General features: G+C 54.6%; 2 protein-coding genes across 2 annotated transcripts in view; one reads left to right on the top strand and one right to left on the bottom strand.

The window, feature by feature from the left end:
- EGLN2 (egl-9 family hypoxia-inducible factor 2) overlaps nucleotides 1-7,725 on the top strand; it is an 8,185-nt gene extending 460 nt beyond the window's left edge. Inside the window, exons 2-6 of the mRNA XM_006871405.1 lie at nucleotides 708-1,768; nucleotides 6,489-6,608; nucleotides 6,988-7,124; nucleotides 7,339-7,406; nucleotides 7,670-7,725. Coding sequence (XP_006871467.1) covers nucleotides 938-1,768; nucleotides 6,489-6,608; nucleotides 6,988-7,124; nucleotides 7,339-7,406; nucleotides 7,670-7,725 — 1,212 coding nt within the window. The 5' untranslated portion in view covers nucleotides 708-937. The remainder of the gene's footprint in view (nucleotides 1-707; nucleotides 1,769-6,488; nucleotides 6,609-6,987; nucleotides 7,125-7,338; nucleotides 7,407-7,669) is intronic.
- Nucleotides 7,726-8,577: 852 nt separating this feature from the next.
- LOC102817704 (cytochrome P450 2F2-like) lies at nucleotides 8,578-13,456 on the bottom strand. Its single transcript, XM_006871518.1, has 9 exons — nucleotides 13,277-13,456; nucleotides 11,954-12,116; nucleotides 11,344-11,493; nucleotides 11,017-11,177; nucleotides 9,733-9,909; nucleotides 9,508-9,649; nucleotides 9,225-9,412; nucleotides 8,848-8,989; nucleotides 8,578-8,759 (listed from the first exon to the last, which is right to left on the bottom strand). The coding sequence occupies exons 1-9, from the start codon at nucleotides 13,454-13,456 to the stop codon at nucleotides 8,578-8,580; spliced, it is 1,485 nt and encodes a 494-aa protein (XP_006871580.1).
- Nucleotides 13,457-15,184: the final 1,728 nt, after the last annotated feature.

The raw sequence follows: 15,184 nt of genomic DNA, 5'->3' as shown, positions 1-15,184 counted from the left end.
CCCCCCCCCGGCCTCCGAGGCCGCCCCAGCGGAGTTGGGAGGGGGCCGCCCTTTTCACTCACCCTGCCCGCGGGTGCGTGATCTTCCCTCCGCCCTTCCCTCTATCGCTATGCACCGTTCTCCCGAGGCCCCCTTCCGTTGGTCCGTCTGTCTCCGGACCTCCCTTCCGTCTGGGTGTATGTCTGCCCCAACAGGCTTCCTCCCATTGGACTCGGGTCGACCCCTCCACCCCGTTCTGTCTGGCAGCTCTAGGCCCAGCCCCCAAGCTTCCCTCCGGCTGTTTTTCTGTCTTCTGGGCCCCCAATTCCTTTTGTCTCTAGATACCCCCCCATTTCCTCTGTCCCTCTCTAGACCCCGTTTTTTATGTTCCTTTCTGGTTCCCCCCACTCCTTCTGTGTTGGATGGAACCTCCAGGTGGATTCTTTCTGGCTGTTTCCAGCCTTTCCACTTCCCATTTCTCCACCAGCCCTCAGACCCCATTCCTCTTGTCTGTTGGAGGATACGCTCTCCCATGGCTCCCATCCCAGTCTTTTGCCTTTGGACCTAACTAGCCTCTCCCCCTGCCATCCTTGGAGATCGCCTGTCCACCTCCATTCTCAGGGGTCTCTCCCTCACTTGGGTTCGCTCTACCCAAGTCTGTGTGGGGATGCTTCCCTCCTTCTTCCTAACTGGATACCCTCTCATATCCCTTTTCTCTCTTCCTCCAGCCATTCTGACGGGTCCCCTCCCAAGCCTCTAGGGACGGCAGAAGAGGACTTGGGGACTACCTAGCACCTCTGGGGTGCGAGAAGAGGCCCTGCTGCCCATCTAGCCTCATCCTGCCTCTGCTGCCCTAGCCCCGGGCTGCATCAGTGGAGGAGGAGGAGGAGGTGGAGGAGGGAGGCACCATGGGCCTGGGCCGTGCCCTCCATGCCCGGGAGATGAAGACGCTGCTGCCATGGACAGCCCGCGCCAGCCACAGCCCCTGAATCAGCCTCACCCTCAGTTGTCAGGGTCTGCGTCAGAACCCTCAGAGCCTGGCCAGGCCAGGATGGGGGTGGAGAGTTACCTGCCCTGTCTCCTGCTGCCTTCCTGCCACTGTCCAGGGGCACCTGGTGAGGCTTCAGCTGGCAGTGGGACCCCGAGAGCCACAAGCACCTCCAGCGCTACCAACTCCCTGAGGGAGGGCTTTGGCGGGCAGGACGGTGGTGAACTGTGGCTTCTACAGAGTGAGGGTGCTGCAGCACTGGTTACCAAAGGGTGCCAGCGGCTGGCAGCTCAGGGTGCCCGGCCTGAGGCCCCAAAACGGAAATGGGCTGAGGATGGTGGCGATGCCCCAGCACCCAGCAAGCGGCCCTGGGCCAGGCAGGAGAACCAGGAGGCAGAGGCAGAGGGGGGCAGGGCCTGCGGCAGTGGCAGTAGTGAGGCAAGTGGCGGACTGAGGGAGGAGGCGCTGCCCACCACACCTGAGCGCCTAGCCCTGGACTACATCGTGCCCTGCATGCGGTACTACGGCATCTGCGTCAAGGACAGCTTCCTGGGGGCAACCCTGTGTGGCCGAGTGCTAGCAGAGGTGGAGGCCTTGAAGCGAGGTGGACGCCTCTGTGATGGGCAGTTGGTGAGCCAGCGGGCCATCCCGCCTAGAAGCATCCGAGGGGACCAGATTGCCTGGGTGGAAGGCCATGAGCCAGGCTGCCGGAGCATCGGCACCCTCATGGCTCACGTGGATGCGGTGATCCGACACTGCGCCGGGCGACTGGGGGGCTACGTTATCAACGGGCGCACCAAGGTGAGGCTGTGGAGGGGGTTCTTGCAGAGGCAGCAGCTGCTCAGTGCACTGAGCAGGAGTGGGTTTGGACTTAGACTGCTGGGGTCCCAGTAGGGTAGAGGGGGTGTTGGAGGAACTTGCGGGTTCTCTCACCTGTGGGCCTCAGTTTCTGCATCTGTAAGCCTGAGCTCTGGCCCAGAGCCATAATGGTTTTTGACATCACTGGGATACACTTGAAGAACTTGAGACCTGCTGCAGAAGTTTGCAGTGCACTTGTGCATGGGCTGTGGTGGGTTGGCCTCCAGACTGGTAATAGTTAATAGAGACAGACACATGCTTCTGTTTCTGTCTGTCTGTGTCCCTACTGTCATCCAGGCCTGCTCTCCCCTCCTCCATCCTCTCTGTTGGTCTGTGTCTAGTTCTGCATTCCTGTCCTGCCAATAGGAGCACCTGGAGGGCATGGGGAGGGAAGTGCTGGCCTGAGGGAGGGGGCACTGCCCAGCGGAGGTGTCAGAGTGCCCTGCATGCAGGACCATGGCATCTGTGTCAAGGACAGCTGATTGGGGGTGGCCCTGAGTGTCCTTGCTGATGTGGAATTCCTGTCCCCAGCTTTTCTACCCTCCAGCCCTGAATGTTTCTCTGTTTTTCTTGTGTCTTGTCTGTCCGGTTATCATTTGGTTCTTGCCTCTCTCTGCTCTGGGTTCTATCTGCCTTCGTCTTTCCTCTCTTTTGTGGTCCCTTGATTCTCCACCCCCTTGTGTCTTTTCTGGGTCCCTTTTTCTTTCTTTTGGTTTAGACTAGTTGTTTTGGATTTGTTTTTGGAACCTGGGCTCTTTGAGAATCTGCCAAAAGGCACACACCGTGTCTCAGGATGAAGTCTCACTTGCTGGGAGTTTACTGGCAGTTGCCAGGGCTTGAGGCCTCCAGCAGGGACCAGGAGCTCTGTACAGGACAGTGTGTAGGACTCTCTGGCTGGCTGGTGTTGACTATTCTCTGTGGAGGGTGTGTGAGGAACCTGGCCTGGGTCCAAGGCTTGGTGTGGTGTGTTGGAAAGAGGCCCTGTAGACCGGCCTACTGCTGGAGCTGATGTCCCCTCCCTTCTCCCTCATCAGGCTGGAGCTGACTCTGGGACCCAGGCTCCCCTGGGGCCGAGGCCTGCTTCCTCCCCACCCCAGCTGGAACAGTCCTACTTCCCTCTCCCTCCTTGTACTTGATAGCTGGAGAGCCCATGTCTCCTGGGGCTGAGCTCCTGGGCAGGCAAGATTCGAGAGAACCTCTTTGGTCACGTGGTACTCAGTGCTTACAGAGTTCTTGGGCGGGTGGTCACAGGTGAGGAGAAGAGCTGTGGGCCTCAGTTGGTTCATCCACAGAGCAAAGTAGCCAAGTTAAGCCCCCAGCTTGTCAGCAGTTTCAAGAAGAAGGCTCAGGAGGGTCGAGGGAGCAGGCCTCCTCCTTGTGGGTATCTCTGGCTCCCATCTGGGACATGGTGGGGACAGGACCCTGGCTAGGATGAAGGGCCCTGACTAACCCTTCCTTACTGGCCAGGAGAGGTAAGAACAGGTCCAGCAGGACCTAGGAAGGGAGGAAAGGAGCCATCCTGGTTGTTGGGTTCTCTCCCACTGTCTTCTGCACTGTGAGCCCGCAGCATCTGGACCCCTGCTCTTAGGTCACCCTGGCCTCTGTCCATTCTTGAGTCCAGCTGGGTCCTTCTGTCTTCTCTCTCCTAGTTCCCCTGCTCCGGTGTCCTGCAGGAGTAGTGTTGACTCCCTTTGGCATTAAGGACCACCAAAGGGGACCCCTGGAAGGGCCCAGCTGCCATCGTTTGCCTCTAAGAACATCCTTGCATAGCACTGTAGGATAAGCACTGAACTGCTAACTGGAAGAACAGTGGTTCAAACCCACCATCCTGTCCTCGGAAACTCCATAGAGGGTTGCTGTGAATCAGAACTGACTCGATGGCGCTTAATTAACAAGGGTGCCTTGGAGCTGGGGCTTCAGACTGACTGGGGTGGGGTGGGGTGGGGGGTGGGGTTTGTGTTTGCCGTAGGGGAGGGGACTCCTGACTCCTTGTCATTATAGCTTTTACCTATTCAGTCTCCTCCCTTGGCCCCCAGATTTCTCTGTCACTCTACCTGTTGCCCTTGGGTGTCTAACCTCTCCCTTATCAGAAGCAGGAAGTAGGTGTTTTCCTGGGCCCTGAGTCCATCCCTCCTCAGGTGTGTTATGTGGGGGGAGGGTGGGCCTTAAAGGGCAGGTTCCTCTTTCTGTACCCCTTTTCTCTGTCACTTGGAGTCCTGCTTCTGGTGGGGCATCCTGTGTGAGGGTCACAGGGCATAACAGTGGGGTGGGGTTCAGGCCCTCGGTCCCAGAAGAAAGCTGTCAGCAGATACTGGGGGGGCCTGCCGGTGGACCAGGAGGATGAGTGGATTGGGCAGTCAGCTAGTTACCTTCCACTAGAGTGCTTAGAGGATCTGCAGGTGACCTTGGACCTGAAACCTGAACAAGGAGGACTGGGGCAAATGCAGGGGCCTTGAGGTGGGGACCAGCTTGGCCTGTTGAGAGTATAGTCCCGAGGCTCGTGGGGCTGCAACAGTGTGAGGGGCAGGTGAAGCCCAGGAGGTTGGTGGCAGCCGAGCATTTGGCCCTGAAGGCTGTGATTGGAACTGATCTTTTCGTGAGCCGTGGTGGTGCTATGGTTAGACATTGAGCTGGTCAAACCCCAGCCACTCCTTGGGAGAAAGATGGTGCTGTCAGCTCCTGTAAAGATTTACAGTCTTGGGAAACCTATATATGGGGCTGCTGTGAGTTCGGATCGACTTGCTAGCGGTGGATTGTTTGTGTTGTGATGGTGGGGAGCTGGCTGTGGTGTAAGGTGAACTATGGCCCCCTCACCTCCCATTCAGGTGCAGAGCCAGCAGCACCTCAGCTCGCAGTTCTGTGGGGAGGGCTTGTTCCTCCCCTGTCTCAAAGTCAGTCTCTGATTCCAGGCCCTCACGTGGCCCTGGCCCCACTCTTACCTCCCAGGCAGGTGGGTACTGAGAGCACAGAGCCACAGAGCCATCTGCTTGGAGTGAGCAGTATAAAGAAGGTTCTCCTGACTGGGGCATGGGGTAGGGGATAGGGTCTGCCAGGAAGAAGCCGGGCTGCCTGCCTGCTGGGTGACCCTCAGTCTGCCAGCGCTCTTGGCCTCCCTTCAGAGTGTTAAGGACCGGGCTGTTGCTGGGCAGGTGTCGTGATGGGGCAGGTGCAGATGTGTGACACAGAGCAGTACTGTGGTCAGGCGGCTTCATCTTCATGCCTGAGCCCTGCTAATAGGGTTGGGAGGAAATTGAGGGCTGGAGTCCTCCTGACTAGCCATGAAGTGCTTGGCAAGCCGCCTGTTTTAGCAGCAGATGCATGCCTGCTTGATTGTGAATGTTTCTCTCAGGGTTGTCTTCCTGGGCTCATGGCCCCCAGGTATAGTTGACATTAGTGGGGCACAGCCAGCAGCCGAGTTTTCCCTGGGTCAGAGGGTCATGACAGATATCCCCACTAGGCAGAAGCTGGTGCTCTCTAACAGGCCCGTTTCTCATCCAGTCTGGTCGGTGTGGCTGTGTGTTGTAGGTAGCATGGCACCCTTTTGTAAAAAGCCCTCCTCTCCCAGACCTTGTTGAAGTGCTGTCTAGTCGGTTCCAATCCCTAGCGGCACGGGGCGATGCGCAGAAACCAGGGAACGGAGGAAATCATACTGTGAGATCTGCCTTTGACTCGGTTAGACCACAATAGTCTGAGCTGAGGATCAGGAACCTCTAAGGTAGGGGTGGGAGAAGTCGTCAACATTAGGGGTGAGTTAATTAAAAATATGACCAAATTTAACAGGCTAATTTTAAGTTGATAATTTTTATGGCCTGTGAATGTTGCAAATTTTGGCAAAAATAAGGTTCCTCACCCCTGCTTCAAGGCAATATTCTGAAAAGGCTTAGTGTAACTGCTATACCCAGAAGAGGTACTGTTTAGCCCCATTTTACAGATGGGATAGCTGAGATCTGCTCAGGTGATGGGCCTGTTCAGGGTCACTAGAAGGTATCCTTGGATTTGGGATTACTTAGACTCTAGGTTTTGATGCTTATGTGGTGGATAATTGATTTCTCCGACATAGCCACGCATTAGAATTACCCAGGGAACCCTCAGAAATTCTAGGCCCCACCTTAGACCATTTACAGCAGCACCTCCGAGGTAGGTCTACTCTGCCACCTAGAGCCCTGCTCTAGGACTCTATGACCAGGTCTTGGAAGATGTGAAAACCAGTCTACATTGCATTTACTCCACTGAAGTGTCTGAGACATGGCTGGCATATCTTTGAAAAAGAACCCTCAGTTACTCCAGCCTGCTCGAATGGGGTGGGAGGAGATTTCTGGTGAACTTGGGGGTAGGAGCTTAGCTGAGAAAGGAGAAAGGCACTTGAGGCTGGAGCTCTCCAAACCTACAACTTGTTTAATGCCACTGAGTCAGTTCTGTGATACACACACTCAGTGACCCTGTATAGCGTTTCCAAGGAGCACCTGGTGGGTTTGAACTGCCAGGCTTGTGGTTAGCAGTTAATCCTCTAGCCCCACACTAGGACTACACAAGAAGTCGGAGGTGGGTGTTGGGGGCGGGCGGCGGACCAGAGGCTAGAGAATTGAGGCAGTGGAGGTTTGGCTGCTTTCCGCATAAGTCCCCACCACGCCCCCGTAACCCCGCCCCCCTCCATCTCTGCCAGGCGATGGTGGCGTGTTACCCAGGCAACGGGCTGGGATACGTGAGGCACGTTGACAATCCCCACGGCGACGGGCGTTGCATCACCTGTATCTATTACCTGAATCAAAACTGGGATGTCAAGGTAGGGTATGGAGTTTGCGGAGTGGGCATCATGGGATCCACTCCTAATACCCCTTCTGGGATTTTCTGCGCGCGCGACCACACACAAACCCACACACGGCGCCATCTGCTGGTTCGTTCTGGAAAACGGCACCTCCTTTTTAGCCAACTGGCAAGAACTAACACCCCCCCCGGAAATGGTGCAGTCTTCCCTGGCCCGCCCCAGCCCACCCTGCCTTGTCAAGAGCACTTACCCCGTTTCCTGTCTTTAGTAGCTTCCTGCCTATCTCCATGGTGATGTGGACTCTGCTGTCATTAACATTTTAAGAGGCACAGGCAGTGTTGGGTGGGAGTGATGCTGCCTGGTGGCCTCCTGCCTCATCTCCTGGCTTGGCCCCCAGGTGCATGGTGGCCTGCTGCAGATCTTCCCTGAGGGCCGGCCTGTGGTAGCCAACATTGAGCCACTCTTCGACCGGCTGCTTATTTTCTGGTCTGATCGGCGGAACCCCCATGAGGTGAAGCCAGCCTATGCCACCAGGTATGTCCCATACTTCTGGGACAGTGTCCAGGTACTGGGCCAACAAAGCCTTGTCAGACCCAGTCAAATGAATAGGGAATGGAGAAGGGGCAACGAAGCCTAAGTGGGTAAAGACCAGGCCCAGAAGGGTGGGCTGTAGTGTTGGTATGAATATGGGGGCAGTCATAGTTCAAGTGATCTCAAGCTTTCTCCGTGGGACTTCTCTGGTTTCCAGGTATGCCATCACTGTCTGGTATTTTGATGCCAAGGAGCGGGCAGCAGCCAAAGACAAGTATCAGCTAGGTACCTGCATCCAACACGCCACCTCCCTCCCTCCCTCAAGTCTTCCCTGTTCCACAGACTCCACCAGGCAGGCCTTAAGTTATTTACCCCATCAGTTTCATTCATTCTGCTCCTCATCCCTTCATCCCTGTCCATCTTCCCTAGACAGCCCACTCTCCTGCTACCCTGAAAGACCCCCATCTCTTCCTGGTCCTCTCATCTTGGGTTTTTCTTGGCCTCTTCCTCATCCTAATGACTGTTTTTTGCCCCTTTTCTACCTTCAGCATCAGGACAGAAAGGCGTGCAAGTGCCCGTGTCACAGCCGACTACACCCACTTAATGACTAACCCCAGAGCTGTGTGGACAGCCAGCCTACCCTGACATCAGGAGAGCTTGGGCACCTAGGTGTCAACGCTTTCCCTGCCACCACTGCTGCTTCTGCCTTTGCCTGTCCTGGCCAAGGTGGCAGGTCGAGAGCCAAGGGGGAGGAGAGAGACCTCTGCTGCCCCAGGATGGTGGGCAGGGGCCAGCGTTGGGGCTGCCATTACTGGAGCTGGGGGTAGGCCTGTGCCCTACCCGGTCTGGCAGAGCACCCCCACCAGTGGTAGCTGGAAGGGGGCACTGCTACTTCTTGCTAGGATGCCAGACTTGGGGTTTGGTTGAGTGATGGCCTCTTGCTGGCAAAGGTTTGTGGGGGGCGGGTGGTATATATATACCTGAGCCCCCCACTCCTCCAGCCTGGAATGTGAAGTGACTTCCCACCTCTTTGGCCATGGCACCCTTCTGACTGGGTCACTGTTGGCTTGGGCAGGTAAGGGGTGCCTGGAGGAGCATGAGTGTGGAACTTCAGCCAAGAAATAAATAAAATTTTACCTCAGAGCTGTACACATCCAACTTTTCCCCACCTTGTTAAGGTGGTAGTGGTAGTTCTGTGCTGTGTAGTGGTTCTGACTCATCCACCCTGTACAGGGTTTCCGAGGCTGTAAATCTTTACGGGAGCAGAACACCTCATGTTTCTCTTGCAGAACAGCTGGTAGTTTCAAACTGCTGACTTTGAAGTTAGCAGCCCAACTGGTAGCCAGTATGCTGTGAGAACTCCTACCCTTGGTAAACAGCACCAGCAAATTTGATTTGGGGCCTTTATTGACCAAGGGGAAGTAAGGAAGGCTAGCGGGGTAGGGGGTGGCTGATCTCAGCGGGCCACTAGGTGGAGCTGGAAGGTTGTGGGTAGGTTGCCCAGGCCAGTGTATTGTGGGGTCAGGTCGAGGTGGGCAGGGCTTCTTACGGGGAGCAGGCGGAACCTCTGCAGAATGGCTGTAAGGAACAGGAAGAGCTCCAAGCGCGCCAGGCCTGCACCCAGACACATCCGCTTTCCTGATAACACAGGGGTGTCCAGTAAGCACCCCACACACAACACAGGGCCCGCCGGTCTGGGGTGATCCCCATCCTCCCCTGCCCAGACCTGGAGCAAAGGGCATAAAGGCGTCATTGCTCCTGAAGTTGCCCTTGTCGTCCAGGAAGTTGGTAGGGTTGAAGCAATCCGGGTCCTTGAATTGAGTTGGGTCGCGGTGCGATGACATGAGCAGGGGAATCACGGAAGTGCCCTTGGGGGATATGCAACTTGAATTGGTAAGGAATTGGCTGGCGTGCTCACCACAGGAAGCCAAGGATCCTTTTTAAAAGGTTGAGGGAAGGCGGTCCTTGCTGCTTTTTAGCCCCCAAAGCCATATGCCTAAATCAAAGCCGTGCAAACTCATGCCAGTGGCTTCCCACGAATAGGGCGTCATATTGACCCCCAACCGCCCCCCCCCATTAAGAATTCCCTGGTTCGGTGGGCACCTTGGGTAGGAAGTAGTCGTGCAAGTGGGCATCTCGGGTGAGGGCACGCGGCAGGCCCAGTGGCAGCACGCTAATGAATCGCTGAATCTCGTGCAGTACAGCATTGGTGTAGGGCAGGCGAGCGCGGTCCGCCTGGCTGGGTAGGCGGATCCGGCCTACCACGGTGTCCAGCTCCTCTTGCACCTTTGCTGAGGCAGGTAGAGGGTGTGGGCCTAGCGCGCCTCGGAATCCTAACCACTCCCAAATTCCAACCTTTCATCCCAGGCCTTCCCAACTCGCAGACCTGCCACCTCTGGGTACTTGAGCAGAATGAGCAGCCCATAACGCAGAGTGATGCTTGTGGTCTCCGTGCCGCCAAAGAAAAGATTGTGCGTTGTCATCACCAAAGTCTCCTCCTGAAAATGGCTTTCCGCGTCCTGCTGTTCCTGCGTAGAGAGGAGACCAGCGATGCCAGGGACCTGCTAATGGGTGGTGGGGAGAGTGTTTTGGGCAGCAGGGCCCCCCATACCTTATCCATCTGGTCGAGGAAGCAGTCTATGAAATCACGGGGCACCCCAGGCTGCCGTGTCTGCCTGTGCCGCTGGATTTGTTCAGAGATGAAGACCCGCAGCTCTGCAAAGTTTCGGAAGATTCGATGGTGTGGGCCCGGAAGCCAGTCCAGGAGAGAGGGGAAAATGTTGTACATCTGAGGAGATAGGATCTCAGTAGGATTTTGTTTTTATGTGCTGTGGAGTCGGTTCGACTCATTAGCGACCCTGCATAGGGTTTCCGAGGCAGTAAATCTTTATGGGAGCAGAAAGCCTTATCTTTTTCCCGCGGAACAGCTGGTAGTTTCGAACTGCTGATCTTGAGATTAGCAGCACGACTCGTAACTACTAAGCTACCAGAGTTCCTTACCAGAGCTCTTAGACAAGGTCACTTGCCCTCCGTTTCCCCAGGGAGGGTGGATCAAGACTGAAGTAACAGATTTACAGAACTCTTCCAAGTCTCTTTTAAGAATGCTCTATTCTAATGAGCCAATTTTGTAAGTGCTGTCCAGTCGGTTCCAACTCCTAGCGAACCTGTACAGGGTTTTCAAACAGCAGCTGGTGAGTTTGAACCTCCTCGCCTAGCCTTCAAATCTATCCTGTAGGTAGGTATCTATCAGGGGTGGGGAACGTCCGGCCCGTCATGTAAGGCCCCAACCACAGTTCCAGCCATCTAAATGTTAGGTGCTGTCAGTCGGGGTTCCTACTCACAGTGAGCGACCCTGCACAGGGTTTCAGCGACGGGTTTTTGTATGGCCTATGAATTATGTGGTAGTGTAGTGGTTAAGAATCAGGTTGCGAACTTCAAGGTGGGCAGTTGGAAACTACTAGCTGTTCCGCGGGAGAAACATGAAGCTTTCTGCTCCCGTAAGGATTTATAGCATCGGAAACCCCGTACAGGGTCGCTATGAGTCGGAACCGACTTCAGGGCACATAACAACAACAACATGAATTATACTATGAATATTCAAATGGCCCTTGAGGGAAAAATGGTTCCCCACCCCTGGAGAAGGACATCATGTTTGGTAAGGTGGAGGGTCAGAGGAAAAGACCCCCAGTGAGATGGACTGTCAGAGTGGCAGCATCAATGGTTCAAGCGTGGCAACAATTGTGGCCTCGGACTGGGCAGTGTTTCGTTCTGCTGTGCATAGGGTCGCTATGAGTCAGTACTAACTCGATGGCACCTAATACCACCACCAGCCCTGGTCTATATACTTTGCGTCTAGTATAAGGCTGGGGACACATTAAGACTGAGCCTTTCTCACCTCTCCCCATCTTGAACTCATGATGCGGAAGTTGTCACTGAAGAGGTCCAGGAGTCTCAAGAACTCCGGGTCCCTGTAGCCATAGCGGTTCCCGAAGACGACGGAACAGATAACATTGGACACAGCATTATCCAGTAACCGCCTGGGGTCGAATGGAACTCCTGGAGATGAAGACAGGATGGGATCACTACGCTATGGCTCCGTTCTTAGCAAGTTTCTGGGTTTATTAACTTCAGTTCCATCAAACTCCTTCCCGCGGTCCCTTCTCAACTTCATGCATTGGCCCCACCCACACCAGGTCTCTCAGCCTTCCCGAAGGGGTCGCACCAATGGTGGCTTGAAATTCCTCAAGCAGACATGTCGCTTCTTCCAGGACGCGCTCCTCTATGGTCCGCGTACCCAAACCAAACTCCTTGAGGGCTCCAAGTGCGAAATTGCGCAGCGTAAGCCAGCGCGGCCCATTAGAAAAGACGATGCCTGAAAGGCAGGGAAAGGGGTTGGGGCCAGCGAGTTAGTCACGCCCCATCCAGGAAGTGCCCAGTCGCTAGTCACACCCCTTCCCGCGCCTCCAACTCGTGGGCCTGCCTTCACAACTCTTTTTCTCTGCTTCTTTACCGACCTCTTGGTTGTCACTCCGGCTTTCTACTCCTTGACCTCCTCTTTCGCTTATTGATTGGTTTCGGCCCTATCCACACACTGTCTCCACTTCGGCGGATCCCAACCTCTGACCAGTGCTTGTTCTTTTTGCGTTTGATTTTTAGGCTGGCCTCTCCGATTGGCTGAACGAAGATTAGGCCTTCCGTCTCTAGCCCCGCCCCATAATTGATCTTGCCCTACCCTCGCGGGTGGCCGGCCTTATCTAGGGTTCTCTATCTAACCCCTTTCAGTCCCATCCCGCCCTTTATCGATCTTCAAGCCCTTGTTTCACCCCCCTCACCGTTGCCACGCGTGAAGCGTTCGAAGACAGCCATGGCCCCGCGACCGGAGAAGGTGTCCGCCTGCAGCACTAATGCGTCTCGCAGTGCTGCATAGCCGCACAGCACCACCGCAGGGCGTGGGCCCAGATGCAGGGTGAACACCGGGCCCCAGCGGCCTGAGAGCTAAGGAAAGCCGGTGCTCAGAGGGTCTCCCTCTGGACTTCTGACCCCCCTCCACGGGAACCTAGTCCCACCCCCATCCCGCGCCTCCTGCCCCTCATTCCTCAAATCCTGGAATTTAAGCCCCAGACCCCTCCTCCCTTAGACCAAGTTGTCCAGCCTTCAACTCCCTGTGTCTCTGAACCTAGAAGTTCAGGTCTTTAGCCTCTTCTCTCCTCAGAACTCTGGTATCGTAGAGGTTATGAATAGGGCTGCGAACCGCAAGATCAGCAGTTCGAAACTATCAGCTGCTCCGCGGGAGAAAGATGAGGTGTTCTGCTCCCGTAATGTAATGATTAACAGCCTCCGAGCTTTGGAAACCCTGTGCAGCCTCGGAAACCCAGGATAACCTTGTGCAGGGTCCCTGTGCAGGGTTGTTATGACCACGGCCCCGGAAACCCTGTGCAGGGTCCCTGTGCAGGGTTGTTATGACCACGGCCCTGGAAACCCTGTGCAGGGACAATCCTCAGAACTACCAGAATACTCAGCCTCCCTTTCCCTTGATTCAGGAATTTAGACCAGATTTACAGTTTTGGAAATCCTATAAAAAGGTTGTTATAAATACAATTGATTCCACGGAAGTAAGTTTGTTTTTTTGTTTTCTGGTGCCCTCATTATGAACCCTGGTGCCGCGGTTGCTAAAAAATCCGATTGCGAACCAAAATGTGAACGGTTGGAATCCACTAGCAGCTATAGGGGAGAAAAATGAGGCTTCTGTAAATTTTTGCCGTCTTGTAAGCATTGTGGGGCAATTCTACTTTGTCCTGTAGGGTCTCATAAATGTCAGAATCCACTTGATGGTAATGGTTTTGATTTCTTGATTTGGCCTCTCTCCCTCTGGAATCTGCCTTCCGGCCTCAGGTTCCTCCTTCAGGCATCCACTGGCGATCTTGGAGCCCAGGCTCTTTCCCCTTTCCTCCCTCCATCTGGGAAAGTTGACTTCTTGCCCTGTCTCCTTTTCTCTCACTTCCCAGGTGTTTAGACTTGCAGCTTTCCTATTCCCAGACCCTTCTTTAATGACAATCAGGAGCATAGGCCCCTTATCCATCCTCAGGCTCACTCAGGGAACCCTTGCCCCACCTCCACGAATCCAGAATTCAGTTCCCCCATGCACTGTCGACTACCTCCATCAGTGTGCGGTCCAGTCGCCCTGACTGCAGCAGCAGCAAGTTCCCCAGCAACGGGAGCGGCGTGGGGCCGGGGGGCAGGGCGCCCCGCTTCCAAGTGCCCTGCACACCCCAGCTGCGCCATGCAAGCGCCAGCAAGAGAAGAAGCAACAGCAGTGTTACCAGGCCCATGGACATTGTGCACTCAATCCTCGGTGATGCCTGTGCCCCTTCACCTCTACTTGATTGCAATGGAGTCTTGGGTGGAGCAGAGGCGGCGACCAGTGTAGGAGGCGTAGGCATCATTACATAGATTATAAATTCCCTAAACCCAGGTCTCCACCCCACCCCCCAGCAGTAGCTCTTCTGTGCCCGGTGCCCCTGACCCATTTTTTTATTTTTTATTTTTTGCCTGCCTCAGCCTGAACTATTGGACAACTTGCCTGCACCAGCATTTTCATGTTATTACACCTGGCTGACAGGTGTGCCTTTCTGAGCAACTAGCAGCACCTTTAGGGCCATTTCATGCACCCCTGAATCCCCTGGCCGCATCAGGATGCGTATCCTGTACCTCTGACTCCTAAATAAATTCCTAAGGCGCTCCAGTAGTGTAGTGGTTCCGAATCAGGCTGTGAACCTCAAGGTCAGCAGTTTGAAACTACCAGCTGTTCCATGGGAGAAAGAGGAGGCTTTCTGCTCCCGTAAAAATTTACAGCCTTGGATAATTTACAGACTCATACAGGGTCGCTATGAGTCGGAACCGAGTCCACAGCACATAACAACAACAACAACAAATACATTCCTAAAGCACCCCCGAGTATTGTGTCCACCAGCCTGGCACTTCTGTGCTTGGGATCCCCAGTTATGCACACCTGAGCCCTTGTCACTTAACACTCCCAAGGCCCTGGGAACGCTGCATGCTGTTGCCATCTGTTGATGCTCACTCATCTGAATCTCCCTAGCCTCCTCATGGGACTCTTGGTGTTGCACTGTAGGATAAGCACTCAACTGCAAGGTCGGTTTAGATCACAAGGTTGGCGGTTCAAACTCACCAGCTGCTCCTCGGAACCCTACAAGGGTCGCTGTGGGTTGGAACCAACTCAACAGCATTTAGCAACAATAATAAGCCTACTGATACCCATCTATCTGACATGTCCTTGTCTATCTTGTGATTCCTAAGGGCCTTCCCACATGTTAATCCCACACCTGGATACTTAGACTCCTGGTGTGGCACTGTAGGTTAATGAGTCAGACTGCAAAGCCATTAGAACTGCAAAGTCAGTGGTTCAAGCTTACCAGCTGTTCCTCGGACACCCTATACAGGGTCGCTATGGGTCGGAACTGACTCCATGGCACTTAACAACAACCACAACCACTTGTATACTTATGCCTGGCAGTGAATTGTTGACATCTCCATTCCCAAGTCTCTACCATCCAGATATCTCCAAATGTCTTGTGCCCCTGGTCTTCAGACCTCTCCCTTCAGAGCACTCTCATCTGAGGCCAGGTCATCATGGCAGACAAACGTCTCACTCCTTTGGGTCTGTGGTCTGGGCCAAGGAAGCAGACCCAGGCCCATATGGTCCCCCAGGGCCAGGGAGTGGGGCTGAGTTAGTACTGAGGACAGACTTTCATGGTTGTGGCCCACCCTTTCTCTTCCTACCTCTGTCTTGTCTGATTCAACCTTCCACTAGGTGTCTGGCAAAAGCTTGGGGGCTGGGCTTGTTCCGGGGAGTGTCTCTCTTTACGTTGTATGAGGAGGCTTCAAAAGTTCATGGAAAAATTCCACCATCAATTCCATTTTTCCCATGAACGTTTTGAAGTCCCCTACTGTTTGTTTCATCTCTCAGTGTCTTCTCCACTCTTACTCTCTGGCTCTGTTTTTTTTGTCTCTGTTTATTTCTTTCTATCTTTCTCTTCCCATCT

The sequence above is a fragment of the Chrysochloris asiatica genome, unplaced genomic scaffold (genome assembly GCF_000296735.1).
Source record: "Chrysochloris asiatica unplaced genomic scaffold, ChrAsi1.0 scaffold00168, whole genome shotgun sequence".
Classification (NCBI taxonomy): Eukaryota; Metazoa; Chordata; class Mammalia; order Afrosoricida; family Chrysochloridae; genus Chrysochloris; species Chrysochloris asiatica.
This window is presented reverse-complemented; position numbering and strand designations above follow the sequence as displayed.

Coding starts and splice junctions, on each gene's coding strand:
- LOC102817704 (XM_006871518.1), bottom strand. CDS start 13,456: ATGTCCATGGGCCTGGTAACACTGCTGTTGCTTCTTCTCTTGCTGGCG. Junction 11,494..11,953: donor ACGCTTCACGCGTGGCAACG/GTGAGGGGGGTG, acceptor CCTGCCTTTCAG/GCATCGTCTTTTCTAATGGG. Junction 11,178..11,343: donor GGAATTTCAAGCCACCATTG/GTGCGACCCCTT, acceptor CTTCATCTCCAG/GAGTTCCATTCGACCCCAGG.